Source organism: Antechinus flavipes, chromosome 2 (assembly GCF_016432865.1).
Source record: "Antechinus flavipes isolate AdamAnt ecotype Samford, QLD, Australia chromosome 2, AdamAnt_v2, whole genome shotgun sequence".
NCBI lineage: Eukaryota > Metazoa > Chordata > Mammalia > Dasyuromorphia > Dasyuridae > Antechinus > Antechinus flavipes.
The window spans coordinates 161,048,808-161,071,347 of NC_067399.1; the positions used below are offsets into that span (position 1 = coordinate 161,048,808).

Below are 22,540 nucleotides of genomic sequence, written 5' to 3' on the forward strand. Positions count from 1 at the left end.
GGGACCTGTTTCCTTTAGGTTCTAATTCCTTACCACCACAAAAAGGCTTTAAATATCTTGGTACATATTTCCCTCTTTCTTTGACCTCTGGGGGCATAGGCCCAGCAGTGATACTACTTACTGAGTTAACCAGTATGCTCAGTTTAGTAAATTTGGGGGCATAGTTCCAAATTGATTAAGCAACTTTTCAAAGTTAATAAGTAATGCTATAGAGAGTTTGGACTTCTCAGTTTGTCAGCTAGCTGCCTGACAATAAATTTAGCCCCAAGTTTCAAATGATCCCATTTTCATTTTCATTTGTGGATACCAGTCATTGTCTTGTAACACAAAAAAATATGAATTGACAGTTATTTTTTTCCTCCCCATATAAGCTGTATAATTAAGAAAATAACACTTAGACTACTATATCTACATTTAAGTTTAGCATTTAACTTTATTGGGATAAATGTCAATTTCATTAAACAAACATGTCTTTGCTTAGGTCTATCTCCACTTCCATTTAGGAGCCCTTTGAGTTAAAAAAAAATTTCTTGCAGCGATTGTTTCTAAGATGCTGATAATACGAGTGCCCATTTTCTTATCTGCCTTTATGGAAAAAAAGAATGTAAAGTAGAAGTAGAAAACTGACATGTTTGAAGAAGTGAAAATGGGAGGAAGAAATCCCTCAAAATTTGCCTCTTTGTATTTAGAGAGAATGGCTGTATTAGATGGTGAGCTGCAGGATTTAGCTCTCAGCAATGTTCCTCATGGTGATGAAGGGCCCTTGTAAAACTATTTCCATCTCAAGTTCTGCTGTGTACGTCATTATCTCTTTCCATGTTTTACTTGTTGGATTTGCATCTTTATGGTTGCCATTTCCTGGAAGAATAGAAGAGAGAGTTTATATAGAGGAACTCTTATTCTCCTCCCATGTCTTGAGTCCTCTCCCTTTTTTTCTATTAACTTATGCATTAAAGCATTGGGGAAAGTATTTCACTCTGTGGTACTTCCTTATGATCTCTAAATTTCCCACTCTGGGTCAGATACCTTTGTCTGGGACAGTAGTTCTTAACCTAAGGTCCATGAATTTGCTTTTAAAATGCATACATACATATATACATACATACACACACAAATCCCTCATATGATATTTGGTATGATTTACATTCAATTATTATATAAAGTATAATTGTGTATTATATAATATTATAAACTTATTTATATGTATTTGAAATATTTCTATATAACTTAAAAGAAACACAACTGTTTCAATAGAAGTGGTTTCCTTTGTAATCTAATTTTTTTAATTTATGCTTTTAAAAAACATTCTTTTTTTTTTTTCTCCTTTCTTTTCTTTTGAGACTTGGTTTTCCTATCTCACCCAAGATAAAAATTCAGTGACCATTCATGGACCTGATCACAATACTGATTGCCAATGGAAGCAGTTATCTGTAATATTTTTTCAGACCTAGATCAATTTTCTCCTCTTTTGGTCTCCAATAAGTTGTGTTTTACTATATATGGGTGCTGGACTTAGTATAAACAACTGCTTCACTTTAGCCTTCCTCTTTTTTTTTTTTTTTTTAATATTAAAAAAAAAAAATTTCTCCACATGTGAAACAGTTTTTTACATTTGTTTTGTTTTTAAAACTTTGATTCTCCCTCCTCTTCCTTAACCTCCATTAAAAAGGCACATGTGAAATTATGCAAAACATTTCCATGAAAGTCATATTGTTAAAAAAACACAAAGAAAAACTCCCTCGAAAACAAGAAAGTGAAAAAACAACAAACTCAGTATGCTTCAGTCTGTCTTTGGACACAATCAGTTCTTTCTCTGGGTATGATTAACATTGGCTTTAGCCCTCTTGTAGCTCAGAACTCCTGAACTCAAACAACTACCATCTTCAGCAAAGTTGCAGGCATGTGCCACAATGCTAGACCTAAAAAATACTATCTTGAGAAGTGTCTCTAGGCTTCACCATACTGCCAACTCAGTCTCTGGCATTCTCATCCTGATTCTCGAGTTTATTCTGAAAGTGCATTCTGTGATCAGAAATCATAGAACACTAAAGCTGAAAGTACCTCAGCAGTCATCTGCCTGTGATGTAATGGGAATAGCACTAGATTCTTTGGACTTGATTCTTAGCCTAATTTTCGTGGGCAGGTTATATCCTTTCTCATAAGTTTCATTTATTATGTAAAATGGATGGGCAAAATCAGATATCAGATTTGGGTTTGTTTTTTTTTCCCTAGGCTTATAATTTTCTGTCGAAAGGAAAAACCTTAGGAAGAGAGCCAGTGTCTTCATTTTAATTTTATGTAGGAGAATCCAATGTTTTAAGATTTTTTCATCCCATTTTTCTCTAGGTTAAAAGCATTCTTTAACTTTTTCTTTTGGGTTTTCAGTGGCTACTGAGGATATCTATCCTGATGAACTGTGATTGGATTGGACTTTAAATTTTTTCTTTTTTATTGTGAACATAATCTTTAATAAACATGAATGTTTTGGTATGCAAAGATGAACAGGACAGAAGCTCCTTTAAGAAGCTGGCTACTTCTATAAAATTTGTTTCTTTCCTCATTTCCATTTTATTTGTAGATTTTGATTTCACACTATCTTCATTTTTCAGCATATCCTTATTCCTCACCATCCTTGTAAGCTATCCATTGTAAGAAAGAACAAAGGAGAAAAAAAAAACGGTTCATCTAAACTAATACATCATCCTTGTCTTACAGTATAGGTAGTATTTGACATCCTCAGACCCACAGCTTTTTCAAAGAAAGGAATGAAGTGCTTCCCTATTGCTCTCCCCTTCTAATTCCACCCCCCCCCCCCAAAAAAAACAAAAAAAAAACAACAACAAACACCTCAGTAATACAAAACTCTTCTGTGGGACCAAGTTTGATTATTATTTAAATTGAATTTGAATTTAGGCCTTCTTCCTCCATGGTCTTCTAGTTAGTTTTTGTTTTCCTTAGAAATTATAGATTGTAAAGATGGTCTGGTTTTCTCTTTGGGAATCAGCATTGATTTCTGATTCCAGTTCTGCTTCTAATTATTTTTATGACCTTGGACAGTTCATTTTTTCTATTTTTATCCCTTTCTTAGTCCTACCCCCTTGCCCTTCCCCAGCTTGTTTCCTCATCTGGAAAATCAGAAGTTGAACAGAAATAATCTTTAAGATCATTTCTAGCTTTTAAGTTTTATGATTCTGGGACCCTTCATTAGTTATCTTTTCTTTAGCTCAGAAAATTAGCTGAGGAAGTGGGAGGTGTGGGTTAACAAAGCACTAATGCCTAACTGCTTTGCAATTCAGGAAAGCTCATCCCTGAGTGCAGAGTTTATATTGTAAAGAGAATTGGGAATGTGGAAGCTTTGTGGATTCTCCCCCTAAATGCTTAGAAACTCCCAAGACAGCACTCAAGGAACTGAGCCTTACTGACGAATACACAAAAACTTTTTTTTTTTTAACTACAGAAGTCTTAAAAATTATATTCCATTTGTCACCCCAAAAGATCTGTTTTTAAATTTTATTTTTTAGAGGTTTTATCAATGCTTTTTTTTTTCTATTACATTTACACGCTTAACATCAGTGTTACTAAATTATCTCCTTCAAATAAAGCCTTTCTTTTAAATAAAAAAGAAGCCCAATAAGGGAAAGCATTGACATTTTGACTCATCATCTACTCTGTTTGACAAGAGTAAGCTTCAGTTTCTTCTGCCTATGAACCATGACCTTTCTTCTGAGAAGTCGAGTCATTTGATTATCAGACCTTTGGAATCAAGATCAGTCATTGCATTGATCTGAGTTCTGATGTCTTCTAGTATTTTCCATTACATTACTATAGACACTCTCTTTTAAAGTGCTACATGCCTCTTTGGAGAGAATTAACATTTGTAAATTTCCCAAAGCATAGTGAATAGTGAGAACTATTTACTCTTTTAAATTATTTTTTTTCAATAAATTAATTTTTTTTCAATGAACAAAAATAGATTCCCCTTCCCCAATTGAAGGGGAGAAATTCTGTGTTTTAAAAAAAATTAATCAAAAAAAAAAAGGTTTTTGTTTGCAGTTTTATTTTTCTTCCTGGGCTATTTCTACCTTCTGAATCCAATTCTTCCTGTACAACAAGAGAACTGTTCGGTTCTGTACACATATATTGTATCTAGGACATACTGCGACATATTTAAAATATATAGGATTGCTTGCCATCTAGGGGAGGGAGTGGAGGGAGACAGGGGAAAAATCGGAACAGAAGTGAGTGCAAGGGACAATGTTGTAAAAAAAATTACCCGGGTTCTGTCAATAAAAAGTTATTATAATTAAAAAATAAATAAATAAAAAGGTTTTGCACAAACAAAGCTAATACATCCAAGATTGGAAGAAAAGCAAAAAGCTGAGAGACAATTTTTACAGCCAGTGTTTCTGATAAAGACAATATATTCTTTAAATCACTATTGATTAGAGAAATGCAAATTAAGTCAAGTCTCAGGTACCACTTCATACCTCTCAAGAGTGGCTAAGATGACGGGAAAAAAATAATGATAAATGTTGGAGGGAATATGGGGAAACTGAGATACTAATATTATTGGTAAGATAAAGTAGTGAAGTGATCCAGCCATTCTAGAGAGCAGTTTGGAACTATGCCCAAAGGGCTATAAACTGTACATACTCTTTGATTCAACAGTTTCACTACTGTACCATATTCCATTGTAAAAGAGGGAAAAGGATCCACCTATGCAAAAATATTTGTAAGCAGCCTTTTTTGCAGTGTCAAGGAACAAGAAATTGATTGTTTGCCCCTCAGTTGGGGAATGACTGAATAAATGATGGTATATGAATATAACAGAATATTATCATTCTATAAGAAATGATGAGCAGTCTGATTTCAGAAAAGCTTGGAAAGATTTACATGAACTGATGCTTAGTGAAGTGAGCAGAACTAAGAGAACATTGCACACTATAAGAACAAGATTATGTGATGATCAGTGAAGAGCCATAGACTTGGCTCTTCTCAACAATGCTGTGATTCAAGGTATTTCCTCGAATTCTCCATTGTCTTGGGATAGAAAATGCCATCTGCATCCAGAGAAAGAACTGTGAAGACTGAATGTAGATGGAAGTATAGTGCTTTCACCTTTTTTTGTTTGATTTTTTTTCTCTCTTTCTTGTGCTATTTTTCCCTTTTGTTGTGATTTTTCTTGTACAACATGACAAATAAAAATATTTTTTTTAAAGAATTGCACATCTTTAACCTATATCAGATTGCTTACTGCCTTGGGGAGGGGGAAGATAAGGGAGGTAAGGAGAAAAATCCAGAACACAGTCTTTAAAAAATGAATGTTAAAAACTATATATGTATTTGAAAAATAAAATACTATTGAAAATTTAAAAAAAAAAAAAAGTATGGTCAAGCAGAAAGAATTACTGTATTTTGTGGCTGTGTTCCCCAAAAATGTATGTTTCATTCTGTACTCTGTATCCATCATTCTTTGTTAGGTCAGCAGTATATTTCACCATCAGTTCTTGGGAAATCATAATTGGTCATTGAATTGATCAGAATTCTCATAGATTTTAATAGTATTGTTATGTAAATTGTTCTCCTGGTTTTATCACTTTATTCTGAATCAGTTCATACAAGTCCCTCATATAGTATTCCATGGCAAGATTTTTTACTTTCTGAGCCAGTACGTATCCTGGAGAAAAATCATGAGAGACCTAGTCAGGGGTGAACACTTTACATTTTTCAAATTAGCCCTTTAGGTTTCACTGGAATTCTGTTTTGTTGTTGTTTGGGGGCATAAGAGGAGTTGTTTTCATTAGCCTAGGAAGCTCAAGCAGGTTAGCTTATAACAATACACCAAACTTTTGTTCTGATCCAAAGACATTTTTGTCTTTCAGGCAGAATGCCGAGCTGGCCAAGCTCAGGCAAGAGTGCTGTAAGCTCACAAAAGAAGTGGCTGAAAAATCTGAGGCTGTGCACCAGGAGGAAGAGCAAAAGAAGAGCCTGGAGGTCAAAACTGCAGCCTTGGAGAAACAGGTCCACCAGCTTCAGGTGAGGCAGGGCCTGGTCCTCCCACAGCTGCTCAGCCCCTGTGGGGCCATTCTTAGTATATATTGAGGGGCCTGTCTGTGCTTGGGCCCACCGACTCTCTCTTTCCAGGCACCCCCTTGGGATTGGTCTGCTCTGTCCACCCTGATTCAACTCTAATTTGGGATGACCAAAGTAGACATCTTGGCTGGAGGCCATCTCCTTTTAGACTTGGGACCCTGGATCATGACCTCTGAAGGCCCATGTTCTCTCTCAGGATAGTTGGCCATGGAGGAAGTATCTCTTATTTGAAGAACCTGACTAATTTTCAGGCACATGTGTAAGACCTGATTTTGTAGGAGCAGATTGCCCCAGAAAAGGATCCTTTCCCACTCAGAAGTGGCATTCCATATCTGGCCATTTAGAAATGAGAATGACGCCAATCACTTTCTCCTGATTTTTATATGTTCTCATCCAAATTGATTAGGATGCTTCCCTTCTGAGAGCTTGTATTTAAAAAGCAGAGCTTAGCAGATACAGTGTAGTTATGTAAATTGTTCTCAAATGCAGTTTAGGAGTGGAAATAGATAATATTCAGAGTTTATTTGACACAGGTGTGGAGAAAAACCTTCCTAATCTTAGGCCAGGTTTTTTTTTTTGTTTGTTTGGGTTTTTGTATAAAAAGGGAATTATTATCTAAGATACTTTTGATCCTATTTATGTAGGATTATCAAAAAATGGGTGACAAAGAGTGCTCTCACAGCAGGTAATAGGTGCAGTTGGAAGAACTTGTATTCTCATCTTTCTTGTTCCATAATTAGGTGGGGGATATTGGGCAAACCACTTAACTTCTTTGGGCATCAGTTTCCTTCTCTAAAATGAGAGGATTTGGCCATTTCCTTCTAGCTCCAACATTGTGTGAGCATATCTAATCTTTAAATAGTATTTGGGGGTTTCCTTTTTCTATTTTTTTTTTCCCTAAAGAGTGTAATTTGTCATGGTCTTTTATTCCTGGTGGTCTATCATTTTCTATTTCCTAAATTTAAATATAAGATTAGGGTAATTGATCCTTTGATCATAGCTCAATCATTAGTAAATTAGGGTACTAGTTTCAGGAACCATCCCTGTTTGAATCTAAAGCTTTTGCTTTTACTATTTGGAAACTGTCTTTTCCCTCAGTCAAGGTTTCCTACTATAGATTCTTAAACTTCCTGGACTTTGTTTTCAGCATCTCTAGCAGTCTCATCATATCTTCCTTCTCCCGTCCTGGCAAGAATATAGCTCTTTGGGGAAGAAGGAGACTGCCTTACTCCACCTTTAATTGGCAACATAAAACTTACTGAGAAGGAAGCAGATGTATATATGTTAGCACAGCATGACACATGCAGCTTTAGGAAATGAACTGAAGTTTTGGAAACATTAGGGTTTCTTTTTCAATATGTAGCAGGCCTCTTGCATGCCTGTCTCATTGAGTTATCTTACTATTGTAAAACATCTCATGTTTTATGAGATTTATTTAAATCTGGATTTATACAGCATTGATATCTGGATCTTTATCTCATCAAGGATTTATTAAGTGCTAGTTTTATTCACATATTGAGGATATATAAACAAAAATTAGTCTCTCATAGTTAACAAACAGCTTCTATTGGGAAAAGACAATATGTGTTCAGATAAGTAAATACAAAACAATAGCAAAATAAAGGCAAAACAATTAGGAAGGGGTGGCACAGGAGGAAAAATAACAGAGAGGGAGTTAGGCAAGACTTCTTGTGAGAGGTGGCACTTCTACTGAATCTTAGTAGTCCAAGGCAGTGAAAAAGGTGAGGGTTTGAGGCGTGGAAGCCCGAGATAGGAGGCAGTCGCTTTGGTTTGAGAACCATAGTACTCTAAATGCAAACACCCAAGTTTTTATTTGATTCTAGAAGTGGGAAGCAGAGCAGCAGCCCATAGAAAGCATTTCTGCCCAGAAGTGATAGCTAACGCCCTGTAGGTAAGGGCCTACCTAAGGGGAGAGAGGGACTGGAAGCTCAATAGAAATACTAGTATAGGATGCACTTGCCTGTGAGCAAACTAGGCAGGGAGGAGCTCACAGGTTGATAATATCCCTTAGTATTTGGAGGCTGTACTTAGTGATTCAGCAATGATTTTTATTGCATTTATTTGCATGTTCCTCCTTTTCTCCCCTGGGAGGAGGGGGTAGGCTTAGTGTGAATAGATTACATCTCAAAGCATCCCTTTAAAATAGAGTGTTTTGAAATATTACCTGATTTGAAGTTAAGCTTACCATCCCATCATTTGAACATTCCACTCTTTCTCTCTCTTCACCTTGTTCCTTCTGTCTCTATCTCTCTCTCTGTTCCACCCATTCCCTCCCCTTCCCCTGCTTTTTATTGAAAAATAAAGACATTTGCCCTGTTTCAATGGGCCTCCTGTGCTATTCTCAGGCTCCAGTCTTTCAAAGACTACTAAGAGTAACTAGCAGTCACATCTTCCAGGATTCTGAGATGAAGCTTACCTAGGTCTAGTGAGATGAGCTCACTGAGGGTAACAAGGTATTCTTTTACAATCTCCTCATTTCCTCTACGCATTTCTTACTAAGCAAGAGAATAATTATGCTTTCTTTTTAAGAGGTATTTCAACATTTTGGGGGGGATTTTGAAAAAAAATGCTCTTGGTTCTAATATTGACTTGCTCACTTGACCAAATGTTCCATTTGAAGTTAGCATTGAATGGGTAAAAAGGCTTGGCAGCAACTCAGTAATGAAAGTATCTGACTACATTAGACTCATTCCCCCCCCCCCCCACCTTTTTTTTAATTAAAATTTTTTATTCACAAAGCATATACATGGATAATTTTTCCAACATTGACCCCTGCATAAGCCCCTGCCATAAATTTTCCCTTTCTTCCCCCACTCGGCAGGCAGTCCAATACATGCCAAATATGCCAAAATACATGCCAGATCCAATATGTGTATACATGTTCACACAGCCAGCCATCCAGTTGTACAAGAAAAATCAGTTGTACAAGAAGGAAGAAAAAGAAAAACTGAGAAAAAAGAAACAAAATAAAAGCAAATAACAACAGAGGGAGTGAAACTTCTATGTTGTGTTCCATCCTCTGTTCCCATGGTTCTCTTTCTGGGTGTAGATGGCTCTCTTCATCACTGAACAAGTGCAACTAGTCTGAATCATCTCAGTGTTCAAGAGAGCCATGTCCATCAGAATTGATCATCGTATAATCTTGTTGTTGTTGTGTATAATGAACTCCTGAATCTGCTCATTTTACTCAGTATTAGTTCATGTAGGTCTCTCCAAGCCTCTCTGAAATCATCCTGCTGGTTGTTTTTTATAGGACAATAATATTTCATAGCATTCATATACCACAATTTATTCAGTCATTCTCCAACTGGTGGGCATCCACTCAGTTTCCAGTTTCTTGCCACTGTAAAATGGGCTGCCACAAACATTTTTGCATATGTGGGTCCCTTTCCTCCTTTATGATCTCTTTGGAATATAAGCTCAGTAGAAACACTGCTGGATCAGAGGGCATGAACAGTTTGATAACTTTTTGAGCATAGTTACAAACTGCTCTCCAGAATGGTTGGATCTGTTCACAGTTGGACTCATATTTTTAAAAAGTTATCAATAGCTCTGTTCGGAATAATTGCCTGTATCTCATGTTGCTTGGGAGCATATTAACTAGAGCGGATCTCCTTGCTCCCTTTTAGGCAATCTGATAAGGAGCAGAAAAATTGTGTTTTTCAAAAGTTCTCAGGAAAGCCACACCACCACATTCCTTCCTCATTTATTCAGAATTTGAGAGGAACTGTTCCACTAATATGTCTTTATTATAGAAAATATTGTTCATTCTTAAACTGCACACAAACTTGCACTGTGTAGAATACATTCAGGATGTAATTTTTTTAAAAAATTTCTGAGCATGATTTTGCTTATTTCCAGGCCTGTTTTTAATTCCTTGTCATTCATTGTAGAGGTCTTTGTCTATTCCTGTAATTGTGAGCAGCATTCTGTTGTTTTCATTGTTCTGGGTGATAACTGCCTTTAGCTCTATAGAATGAAAGTCAGATCAGCCTTTGTCCTATGGAATCTCTTTATATAAAAAGGGAATAGAGGCTGGGTTTGAACAACACTCATTAAAGAAAAATGTACCATCCCATTTTAGTTCAGAATGCCTTTTAACAAGCACTTTACTCTTTTTTTACTCCTTTTTTATATATATATATACACACACACACACACACACACACACACACACACACACACACACACACGTATACATACCCATGATTTTATTGGTGAGAGCCTGGGGTACAGTTTTTTGTTTTGAGAACTGATATAATAATCAAGAGTTTGTTCAAACAACTGATTTGGCTTCTTTGCCTCCTGCACTTATTCCCCATATCCCACATACTCCCATATCTGAGGAGAATGAACTACAAGAAAATGAATTGCAGATTTCAAGATATGATTCCAAAGCTACTTACTGAGGAAACTGAGGCTGTCAACACAATTTTATTTTTCGTGGATGTTAGAATGAGACAAGAAAATCATGTCGCATACTTCTGTAAATTTGGGAATTCAATTTCTCCCCTTCTTTTCCCTCCTGCCCTTTCTCTTCTAGGTTTCTCAAAAAGAAAAAGAAGACACTCTCCAGAAGAGACTGGATGAAGTGAGCGGAGAGCTTCGCAAGTCCCAGTCCAGTTACAAAAATCTTTTGGCAGACTTAGAAAAAGCAAAGGGAGATCAGCAGAACATTACTGGTTAGATAATTCTGTTATCCCTCTCTCCTTATGTGCTAGAAAACTGAGTAGCAAAAGAAAACCAAGTTTACCACCATTTTCCTAAAAGTTAGAGATGCCAGTGTTTTCCATAACTTAGTTCCTAAGTTATTCTCCCTTTCTAGCCCTAGCCAACCTTTTCTATGATGTAAAACTTTCAATGGGTTTGGGATATCTCATGATATCCCACTTGAGACATATACTGAACCTGTGAAGAACTCACAAATATATAGTCTGGATGAGATTTTTACTTTCCTGATGCTGATTCCTCACACCACCATCTCCCTAGGATATGGTATAATTTTATCAGCTTAGTCTCTGCTTTGTGTGACTGGGTGAGGACAGGACAGTGGTTAATGCTTCAAAGCATTAACAATATAAAAATTATGGGGAAAAGTAGAAATCACCCAAGAAAAAAATAACTTGAGTTTTGAAAAGTTTTCACCTTCTGCAGAATAGATTAGTCACATCATTCTCGTGTGTATTAGAATTGATCAAAGTGAAATAAATTCACTTGTACCATTCTTCTAAACCAAATCAATCACCAACCTCATTCTATAGACCATTTGAGTGATGGTCTAAAGCCTTACCGTCTTCCCTTATAATTATAAATGATAGTCTTATCTGTTTTCAGAGAAAAATTCAGGTCACTTAGTTCTTCCCTATCTGCTTATTGGCTATGGTTTTTAGCAGTTAATAATAATAAAATCTTCATTGTTTTTCCATATTCAGTAGCATGGATTAGTGTAGTGGATAGAGAAGAAAGTCTGGATTCAAGAACTCTTGCCGCAGATGCTTATTGTGTGATGCTGGGCAAGTAATTCAACCTTTCTCAGCTTTGGCTTTCTCATTTCTAAAACAGGGATAATAACTCCTGCCCCACAGAATTCTCTTGAGGATCAAATTAGATAAGCTATTAAAAACAGTTTGTAAACATTTAAATACTAACTGCTAGCAATTATTGTATTTAAACCTCCCTGTCTAAAACCTTAAGTGTTTTCACCCCTTTAACTAAGATTGCAACAGAACAATGTTATAGTAGAAGATACTGTATAAGTTCTGGAGAGAACAAACAGGGAGTACTTTCTTGATTATCCCATTTATTATTACTCCCTTCTCCTTTATTTTTGCTGTAGAATTGCGTAGCAAATTACAGTCCTCTGAAACAGAGGTGAAAAGCAAGTCTGAAGAGTTGAATAAACTCAAAGGAAAGCTGTTGGAGTCTAGTACAGAGAATGCAAAGCTCACAGAAAGAATTAAATCCATCGAGACTCTGTTGGACGCTGGCCAGGCTAAGGAAGCCAAAGATGCCCAGGTCAGGACTCATTACCTTTCCTCTCAAGTACGCCTTTCTATTCATGACAGTTTTGCAAGGGCTGGATGTGTCTCCCCTGAGTTCTTTGGGGTCCTCCTGATTGTAGATAAATTCTCCTCACTTTTTGGTCACATCTTTGACATAAATTGTAGAAACCAATCTATGTTGTTCTCTTTTTCTGCTTTCTGAACTAGGCTGAAAATAAAGAGCAGGTGGGGAGAAAATTGATTTGAATCTTGATTAAAAGCAAAGGAAAAATCTAGGGAAATCTGTGTTAACAAGCATCCATTTTTTTTCTTTTCACTTTAGGCTAGCCAAGCAGAGGTGGACCAGTTGCAAGCAAGGTAAGACTGAAAAGCTAAATGGTTGGTTACATGCTATCCTTCACTGATTTTTAGGCTTTAGGTAGGGTAGTTTGAGTTGAGATACATTTGAAATGAGAAAGGCCTTAGATTTTCAGAATAAATCCATTTTCAGAAGTTCCTATCTTCTCTGCATTCACTAGCATGGTGGGGATAAATATAGAATAAAGCTACTATGTGAATAGTGATGGTTGGATATAATTGTTTTTCTTCCTATATAGACTATCATGTTAAGAATAGGATTTGTTATTGTTACTCATACATCCCCTGAGAGAGAGCAAGATGACTTAAAATACTTTTTGAGTAGGTTGATAAGTGAGAGAGAGAGAGACTTTGTGTGAGTTTGTGTGAGTGTATAGACACATGTATATACATATATACCCAGATTTAAAAGGTAGGATTCAAACTATGCAGTTCTGGTTATTTGGTGGAGTTGATTACATTTTAGAGTTATTGAAAAGATTACTATGAAAACAAATGTTTTGGTACTGGTTTGTTCACTGGTCTGCACTTTTGGGACTTTGGATTTAACCAAAGTTTGCTGGAGTGAATAATTATTTATTTTTTTATGAGATGGCTTTAATCTGGCACTAATCTTAGTGTTTTGGGGTTTTTTTGTATCATCAAACCTACTGATTGGTGCTGCATTCTTTCATACCGCCTATCCTGCACAAGTGCCGTTCATTTAGTGTTTGTTTGGTGTTGCTAAGGGCTGGGAATGACTACATGCTAGGGCTAATGTTAATGTAATCCCAGAGTTCTTGGGACTCATTATCTCTGGAAACATGGGTTTTTCAGAGCACATTCACAGGAGGTTTGACTTGGCTGGAAGAACAGAGAGCTCAGATAGCCATATAAGTCAATAGTGGACATCCCATATTTTCTCCAACTCTAACACAAATGTGTTTCATATGTGGTGTCCAGCAAGGTTCTCTTGTTCTGACCATGACTGCTAGATGAGTCACTGTACTTCCATCTAAACACAGCTCATTTATGTGGTCAGCTTCTCCTGGCAACCAGTGTCAATAGCTACCAAAAATAAAAAACCTACCAAAAGGCAAGGAATATCTCATTGGAAAGCATGGGATCAAACTCTGCATTTTTCTGTCCTGTTATGTCTCTATTCAAGACACACAAATTAGTTGAGGAGTATTTTTTGGATACTATTTTGTGTTAAAGTGGGAATTCTTGGACATAATGAATAGTTGCTATAGAAATTGTTATTTTAAAGAAGATGGATAAAAATTTTTAGGTCATTCAGATATAACTGGCATAACTTTTTTTTTGACCTCAACAAATAATTTTCCTGAAGCATTTGTTTTTAGCTCATCTGGTTCTGTTGTTGATAAATAATTGCTTATTTAGAACCTCAGAGAAACCAAGGAAGAAGATAGAAAAGTAATCTACATCTCCTTTCCATTGACCTTTTGGTTTGGTTTCTGTGGGATTTTATCTTTTCTGAAAAACTTTTGAGTGTATTTGTTTCAGGCAGGTTTTTGTATCCTATTCATCTAATGATATGGAGCTCATGAGGAAGGAAAGAGTGTGTGGGAGTATTGCTAAATACAGATGATTCTAGTATAGATTTGTGGGAGAAATTAAAAATATTTTTATAGGACTGATAGGTTTTTATGAAAAAGGAACTTTCAAGTTCATGCTGCTATTGTTTTTAGGAAAAGAAAGATAAATATTGCAACTGCCAAATTATATGAACTATGCAATATAAAAGAAGATCCATAGATAAGTGCTTGTGTTTCCAGTTCTAATGTCTGCCCTCCTTAGGGATGTGTATCAGATAAGTCTTAAATCAAAGCGGCAACTAATATTGATATCAGCCAATATTAGCAGTTGACTTATATAGAAAATAAATTTTCTCCTGCAACATTTTTAGTCTTATCCTATTGTTTTGATTAATATCAACATTGTCCAGTTCTAGACAGTGTGTTTTATACATTATTGATGTAGTGAGCTTTTGTGAATTACCTTTTTGTTTATAGCGTATTCTAAATTCAGAAGTTGTTATATGGTAGTGTCTGTCAGACACTTCAGTGTAGAAATATGTAAGATTTATGAAATTAAAATCCAAATTATCAAGAGGATTTTATTTGGGAATAGATGAATGGAAATTCTGAGTATGAGGAAAGTAAATATGAGTAGATGTAATTGAAGTCCAAAGTCTAAAGATAGGGATGGTTCATCTTTAAGCTTAATCCACAAATCTCAGAGTACAAGAACTTTTAGCACATGAAAGAGTTAAATCTGGGGTGATGTATCCATCATGGATTTTTAAGGACACAGGTAGGGCATTTGGGCTACATCTTGAACTTTTAAAGAATGGCTTATAGAAAACAGCTATATCCTTTCACCAAAAATACTTTATCAAAAATGGAAATTGGAATTTATGGCAGTTTTTAGATTTTTTTTCCCCCTTCCATACTGAGGTGAGCATCATAGAGCTGAATTGGAAGGGATCTTTATAATGAAGTTGTAACCTGTCAGCTAAACAATGACCACTAGGTGGGGCTAGTGCAGAGAGAGAGCATCAGGGCTGGAGTCAGGAAGACTGTATTCAAATCCGTCCTCAAACAAGTACTATCTGAGTAACCCTGGGGCAAATTTCTCAACCTTGTTTGCCTCAATTTCCTCATCTGTAAAAAATAAAATAAAATAAAAAGCTGCAGAAGGAAATGGCAAACTGCTCTGATGTCTCTGCCAGGAACACCCCAAATGGGGTCACAAAAAGTCAGACAGGACTGAACAACAACAGCTAGACAAGGGTTTATTTTAAAAACTATAACCAGAATAACAAATTAATTTTCTCATTGACCATTTCTGTTTTTAGACCTTAACAATCTGCTCTTGTCTATGGGTGAATCAGTCTGCTCTGCCTAGGTGGATTCATCTGCATCCTTTGGTCTCAAAAGTAGCTAGCTACAGATTAAAATGAGCGTAAGACATTATTAATTACTTGGATGAAAATTTAGAAAGAAATAGCATAAAACTGGGAGAAGGAAGCAACAGGTCCTATATTTAAGGTAAAAAAAAATAATTCTGCAAACACAAGATAGTGGAAGTATATATAGCTAAGGGATTCTTCCACGTATAGAAAGATCTGAGGAATTTTAGCTGATTCCATACTAATTATCAGCTACAATATGATGTAGCTGTTTTAAAAAATGCTGATGTGATCTTGAATTGAATTAACTCTCAATTTCAGAAATGTTCAGAGTAGGGTGGGGAAATTTCTAATCTATGCAAGTAGTGGCTAATCACATCTAGAATTTTATGTTCTTTTCTTGGCTTTGGTTATTAAGAGGTACATTGATTGCTATGTGTATGTGTCATGGATGGAATAAATGATCTTTCTATCTCCAGAGCTGATGAAGCAGAAGCTGTGTGTGTTAGCCGAAGAGGTTATAATCATAGGAGGGGCATAATGTAAAGGCCTAGGGAGGTGATGATGGTCCTCCTGACTTCTGGTCCAGCCAGAAGAGTGTGTTCATTTGAAGGTGGACTCTTTGAAGAAGGACATTGATAAGCTAGAGGCCATTCAGAAGAGAGTGACGAAGATGATGTAAGGCCTTATGAAAACTATTTTAAGACTCTGGGGACGTTCAGATGTTCATCCAGGAGAAGTCTTTGGAGGAGGAATGATTGGCATAGAGAATGTGAAGGCTGTTCAAATGTTTGAAAGACTGTCACATGAAAGGAGTTAGATGTGTTATCTGACTCTCCTGGAGCAGAATGAAAACCAGTGGGTAGAAATTACAAAGAAGTAAATTTAGGCTTCATGTCAGTAACAGCTTCCTAATAATTAGCACTTTCCCACTATGGAATGGCTGCTTCAGGAAGTGGTGGGATCTCCACTGACTAAAAGACTCGAGGCAATGGTTTGTGATCTTGTTGGGTATCTTTTAAATGGTAGTATTGTTTGGGTAATCACTAGACCCGACACTTAAATCCTTTCTGTCCCTGAGATGCTGTGATACTATGATTCCTGCAATGGACAAGAATGACTTCTGCCCCTTGTAACTCTTCAAATTCTATCTTTATGCACTAGAGTGGATGTCCTGTCATCGTCCCCCACATGAGCTTCTGATGCTCATGGCCACCTCATGTATCATTATTCAAATTCTGATTACTTTGGAGATAGGGTGAGAATAGCATTGGGAATTGTGTTTCATATGGGGAATAATGAGAAAAAATAAAGGGTAGGAAAGAACTTTCCTACTTTTCATTTCTCCAAAGCTTTGAGATTTTCATAGTTTCAGCCTAAAAAGTGAGGCTTCAGGCTGTGTAGTATATGTTGCAGTCAGGAAGATCTGAGTTCAAATCTATTTCAGTTACTAGCCATGTAAGTCACAACCTCTCTCAGCCTTTGTTTTCTCATTTGTAGAAAGGAGCTAATAATAAAACCTACCAAGCAGGGTTGTTGAAAGGGTCAAATGAGATAATAAATGCAAAGTACATTGTAAAACTTAAAACACTTTGTGTTAGTCATTTTCACTTTTATTTTTTATGGTCCACTAGGTTGCACTTTGTGAATGATCAGCTGTTTGGAAACCCTCTTATAAAATATGATGTAGTTTGAACATCAGGCCATTCTTATTTGGGTTACCCCTGATTTGGAGAGTGGGCTACTGAGAGTAACCACTTTGGAAGCAAGAAAATAATGCTCTCTTATTCCCTTTAGGCTTAAAGAGCGTGAGGTCCAGGTAGCATCCTTGGAAAAGGAAGCCACGGAATTGAAGGAAGCTGTTGAGCAGCAAAAACTAAGAAACAATGTAAGTATAGGACATGGAGGGTGGGCTCAGGCAGCAGGAGATGAAGAGGCTGAACAGGCTTCTAAAAACCACCTTAGAGCAGTCTCCCCCAACTAGCAGTCCTTCTTACACCAGCAGCTTCCTTCCCCTTTTCCTAGGGGTTAGGTTGGGCAGTAACGCCTAAGGGCTCCGTGCCTCCCTAACCTTGCTCACCTCATTCCACAAACCATAGCACTGCTGTGTTCTTCTCATATTCCCGTTTCCTCATGATATTGGAGGTAGAAGGAGAGAGTGAAGAAGAGTAGCTTTGGTTGTTAGAATCTCTTTTGTATTTTTTCTTCTTGTTTAGGAATGACTGGGAGTTTCTTATCAATAACTTCTTGATCCCAGATTCCAACCTTGGATGAACCTAGTTAAAGAAACCCTTAGGCCAAAGATAGCAGAGCACCTACTAGAACAATTTAGTTTATTCATTAAGCATTTATTCATAGTGCTTATAAAGTCTCAATCACAGACATACAAAAAGAGAAACAAAACTAAACCTCAAGAAACTTTCTTCTTTTAGAGTAGGGGTAGGGAACTTTTTTTTCTGCCAGAGGCCATTTGGGTATTTATAACATTATTTGGGAGGCAAACAAATTATCAACTTACAGAACTCAAGCAATGGGAGGTCGTGTACCTAGCTTTCAGCTCACCATCATCACCTGTAGTTGCCTTAGCAAATGATTTCATTGGCCTTACATGGCGAGTAGGCTGGACGTTCCCCACCTTTGTTCTAGAGGAAACATTGTGTATGACAGAATTCTCTTTGTAAACCAGTGTATTTTTAGTTTGTGTATTTAATAACAATTCTAAGAAAGAGGAAGAGTATGAAGGTCCCTAGTATGATTCACCAAACTGCTAGAGGGACCCAACACCTCATAAATACAAATACAAAATGTATTCAAAGTAATTACAAAGTTACTACAGGATGAGGAAATGCTAATAATTGAGGAAGTAAGGAAAATTCTCCTATAAGAGGATTTGAACAGAGCCTTGAAAGGAAATTTGAAGATATGGACACAAGGAGCAGGGAATTCAGTATGGGGGATGTGTTAGGCATAGAGAACAAAAAGCAGACAGATTCAGAAAACCTCAGTGTTTGAGGAGCAAAATCAATTTGAATGAAGTTTAAAATCTGTGATTGTCAGTCCATGAGATAAGCTGAGCAAAATAAGTATTGACAGATAGTCGAGGACCCTGAGCATCAGTCAAGAAATTTGGAGTTTACTTGATAGGTAGTAGAGAAGCACCAGCATTTGTGATCAGAAGAGACATGTGACCAAAGCCATAAAATAAAGGTGATTACCCTGGAAGTGGGACAGACTTGGGATGGGGAGAGTCAGGAGGAGGCTATTGGAATCATTGGAGGGAGTGGTAGCAGTGAGAAGACTGGCAGAGGTCTGGAGAGAGAGAGCTCTGCTGTTCTGGGCCAGTTGTAACTGTGTCTGTCTGGCTTGAGCTTTTTGGCACAGGGGTATTTTAGACTATACATTCTTCTCTAGGAGCTTCATTTATGTAAATGTCTCTTCAGTGAGAATGTGCTCCCAAATGTCTATTCATTGCTAGAATGACCAGTTATTGGACAATAGAAGTCATCAGCTCTCTGTGTTAGAACAAAGAGCCTCATCACTTCTTTGTGTCTCTGTCCTTACTTCCCTTCTCCCCCCTAACAAAGTGTCAGTTAATGCCAGACTTAAGCTATTTATTTATTGCAAGGGTTCTAGGCCTTCTTTGGGTCAACAACTCTCTTGACAATCCAGAAAGGCTGTGAACTCTTCAGAAACAAGTTTTTAAATGCATAAAATAAAATGCATCTTCTTTCAAAGGAAACCAGTTATATCACAAATGTCAAAAAACAAAGTGTATGGACTCCAGGTTATAAATTCTTGACATACTACAATCCATCAACAGAATATTGTTTATTTCTTCCTCTTACAAGGAGAGATGATGGAAAATCATGACTGGTCATTTGAGAGAGGAGGAAAGAAATCTTTAAGCTATGCTGTCTCATCCTTTTGCTCCTTATCCCAATATTATATTGACTGTAAAAAAGACATTCTCTGTCTTGATAGTAGGCTGGGACTGTTCTTGTAGTGTATTAAGAGGCACGGTAACCATATGTTTAAGGGCTTCAGCACAAGTTAAAAATTGATGGACCATAACAATGAGAAATTAGATCCCACAGTCTCTTGGATGCTACATTCCTTTGCCTGAGCTCATCAGAGGATCTCAACTTGTACTTCCTGCATGTCTTGTATAAGAATGTTGGGATGACTGCATTGATCCTGACCATTGTTTCCTCTCTTAGGACCTTCGAGAAAAAAACTGGAGAGCAATGGAAGCTTTGGCTTCTGCTGAAAAAGGATGTGAGGAGAAACTGAATTCTTTAACCAAAGCAAAGGTTGGATATATTTCATGTTCAATTCTGTCTGCCTTAATAACATCAAAACTAATTGAGGGGGCAGCTAGATGGTACAGTGAATAAAGTACTGGCCTTGAAGTCAGAAGAACCTGAGTTCAAATCCTCCCTCAGATACTTTATACCTCCTAGCTATGTGACCCTGGACAAGTCACTTAATCCCAATTGCCTTGCCCAAACAACAAGAAGAGTGAGCTAAATTTTTTCAAAATATGTGAAATACAGGTTGCCAAGGATTTGTGGCCTGGAGCTTCTGCTTAATTGAGTCTGTCTGAGATTCTCAAGGAAGCTGGTACATAAAATACTCACTTGGTTGAGTCTTCTCTTTTGAATGAGGGGAGGAGAAAGGATTCTACTCTTAAATTTCATGCCTTCCTCTATGTGTGTTAGTTAATATGGGGCCACAGTTAGGTTCTTTGATAAGTGCTATGGCAAACGTTTTTCAGCAAGTTATATTAACCTATTAAATTGCTTCCTTTGCTTACCCAAACATCCAGCAGATACCTTTCTGTGGATTTTTTAATATTTAAAAATAAGATGCAAATGTCTAGTGATGCTTGAGAAGATAAAAACCAAAACAGAATTATTTCCAACCATATAAACTTGAGTTTTATCATTCATTAGTTGAATCTAATTTACTGGAATTTTAAAAATAGCATTTATTGAAAAGCTTTTGTTTTTTTGTTTTTTGATCTTCCAATCACCACATCAAAGAAACTACTTTCAAAAATGAGAATTGAGCTGTTGGCTTCAAATGCATTGGCCCTCGAGTGTTATTGTTATCTTTCGATTCTGTATGGAATTGTAGCTGAATATGTTGAGGGAGTAATAGGAGAAAGTAGACCTGAATTCAAATTCAGACTCAAACTCAGATACTTATTAGTTGTTTGACCTTGGGCAAATCATTTAACCTCTGACTGCCTCAATTTCTTCATCTGTAAATTGGAGGTGATAATAGTACCTACCTCTTAGAGTTGTTGTGATGATAAAATGAAATAACTATTTATGAAGTACTTTACAAACCTTAAAGTATCATAGAAATGCTAGTTGTTATTGTTGTCATTTTTATATTAAAGTATTTTTCAAGAAAAATATCTTCTTGAGCAGATTGTTCAGAATAGGATTTGTTTGCCTTAGAAAGTAAAACAGTGGTACTTATACTTTAGAACTAGAAGAGACCTTAGAACTTCATTTTACAGATGAAGAATTGAATGCCATCAATGAAAGGACTTGCTCACAATCATATGACCAAAAAGTGTCTGAACTCAGATTTGTCCTCAGAATTTCCTGACCCCAAATTCAGTATTTTATTTATTAACCACCATAGTTGCTGCACCATGTGGCCATAAATCTAGGACTCTGATTAAAATACATAAAACTGGGACAATTAGATGACACAGTGAATAGAGCACCAATGCGGAAGTCAGAATGACCTGAGTTCAAATCTGGCTTCAGACACTTACTATTTCCTAATTATATGACTCTGGGCAAGTCACTTAACCCCAATTGCCTCAACAAAAAAAAGAAAAGAAAGTATCATTTAAATAGTAACTCTTCTGGGTATATTGCTAATATTCTTATTAACTCCTTTACAAATTTTAGAATCCCAGGATGTTAGAACTAGAAGGGACTTAGGAGATCATCTGGGCCCAGAAGTATGACCTGTATCACTTCCATCTGCAGCCCAAACCATTTAAAAATGTAATTAGGACATATTTAACAAAATACATTTTTTAAAGTACAATAGAACATAGGTAATGTTAAAATGTAATTTTCTAAGTCAATGTGTGCCTGCAAAAATCCATAGATACAGTATAGTGGTCCCTTCTTCTATTGGATTTTGACACTGATGATCTAGCCTATCCCCCTAATTTTATAGGTGAACAAATGGGGCTGGGGAAGGTGATTTATTTAAGATTGCCTATGGAATTGGGGCAGATTGGGGCAGACTAGAACCCAAGCTTCTCTGAGGCTTTTTTTTGGGAGGGGAGGGAGAGGAGGTTTAAAATATTTAGTCAGACTTTGATTATATGTTTGTGTAAAAGTTTATTTAATCTCAAGGGTAACATACCATCTTATATTTATCTTAGCACTATTGAACATCAATTCTGGTTACTCACTCTTTAGCTAGTATAATGTGTATTCATGAAATAAAAACTAATTTCGATAATAAATTCAGTAAAGCTGTTGAAAGCTATCATAGAGAGTTAAATTATTTAATGTTTGGAAGGTCTTCTTATCAGTTCTCCCTCCATGATTTTCAAGTTTAAATTGTTTTTAGTTATGTTTTTATAGGGACATTTTGCTTGTGGAGCAACATTTAGAATCTCTGATTTTCTCAGAATCTTGTCCTTTTCATTCATGTTCTTCTTTTCATCTTGAGAATTAAGCATGTACTCTATAAGACAAAGTTTGAGCAAAAAATACCCCATAGATGTATACACTATAGTGCCCTTTGAGCAACTAATTTCTACTTTCACCTCTAAACCTTGCTTTTTCTCTTTCAGGAAGAAGTAGAGAAACAGTATAGCATCTCTCAGAGAAAAACAAAAGAAACTCTTCTCTCCCTCTTCCCTGACATCTCAATAGCCACCCAACAGGTACAAAGCAGAGGCATTGCACTGGTGATTCACAGAGGCTGGACTGGGGTTAGGCAGAACTGGATTTGGGTTTTGCCATTGACTTCCTTTTTGACTTTCAGTTTCCTCATCTATAAAGTTGGGATAATAATATTTCTAGCATTTCCCACCCGGTGGTTCTCAGAGTCTTATGGGAATAATGTGTGCCATGATTTGCCAGCTCCAGAACACTATATCAGAGCCAAC

The 22,540-nt window shown here is 36.6% G+C and overlaps 1 protein-coding gene across 3 annotated transcripts in view; it reads left to right on the plus strand.

Annotated features, from left to right (window-relative positions):
• RRBP1 (ribosome binding protein 1) overlaps positions 1-22,540 on the plus strand; it is a 121,956-nt gene that overhangs the window by 83,902 nt on the left and 15,514 nt on the right. For all 3 annotated transcript variants that reach the window (XM_051975884.1, XM_051975885.1, XM_051975886.1), the window contains exons 7-13: positions 5,883-6,036; positions 10,658-10,796; positions 11,951-12,129; positions 12,439-12,473; positions 17,185-17,275; positions 19,605-19,697; positions 22,223-22,315. In XM_051975884.1, the coding sequence (XP_051831844.1) occupies positions 5,883-6,036; positions 10,658-10,796; positions 11,951-12,129; positions 12,439-12,473; positions 17,185-17,275; positions 19,605-19,697; positions 22,223-22,315 (784 nt within the window). The remainder of the gene's footprint in view (positions 1-5,882; positions 6,037-10,657; positions 10,797-11,950; positions 12,130-12,438; positions 12,474-17,184; positions 17,276-19,604; positions 19,698-22,222; positions 22,316-22,540) is intronic.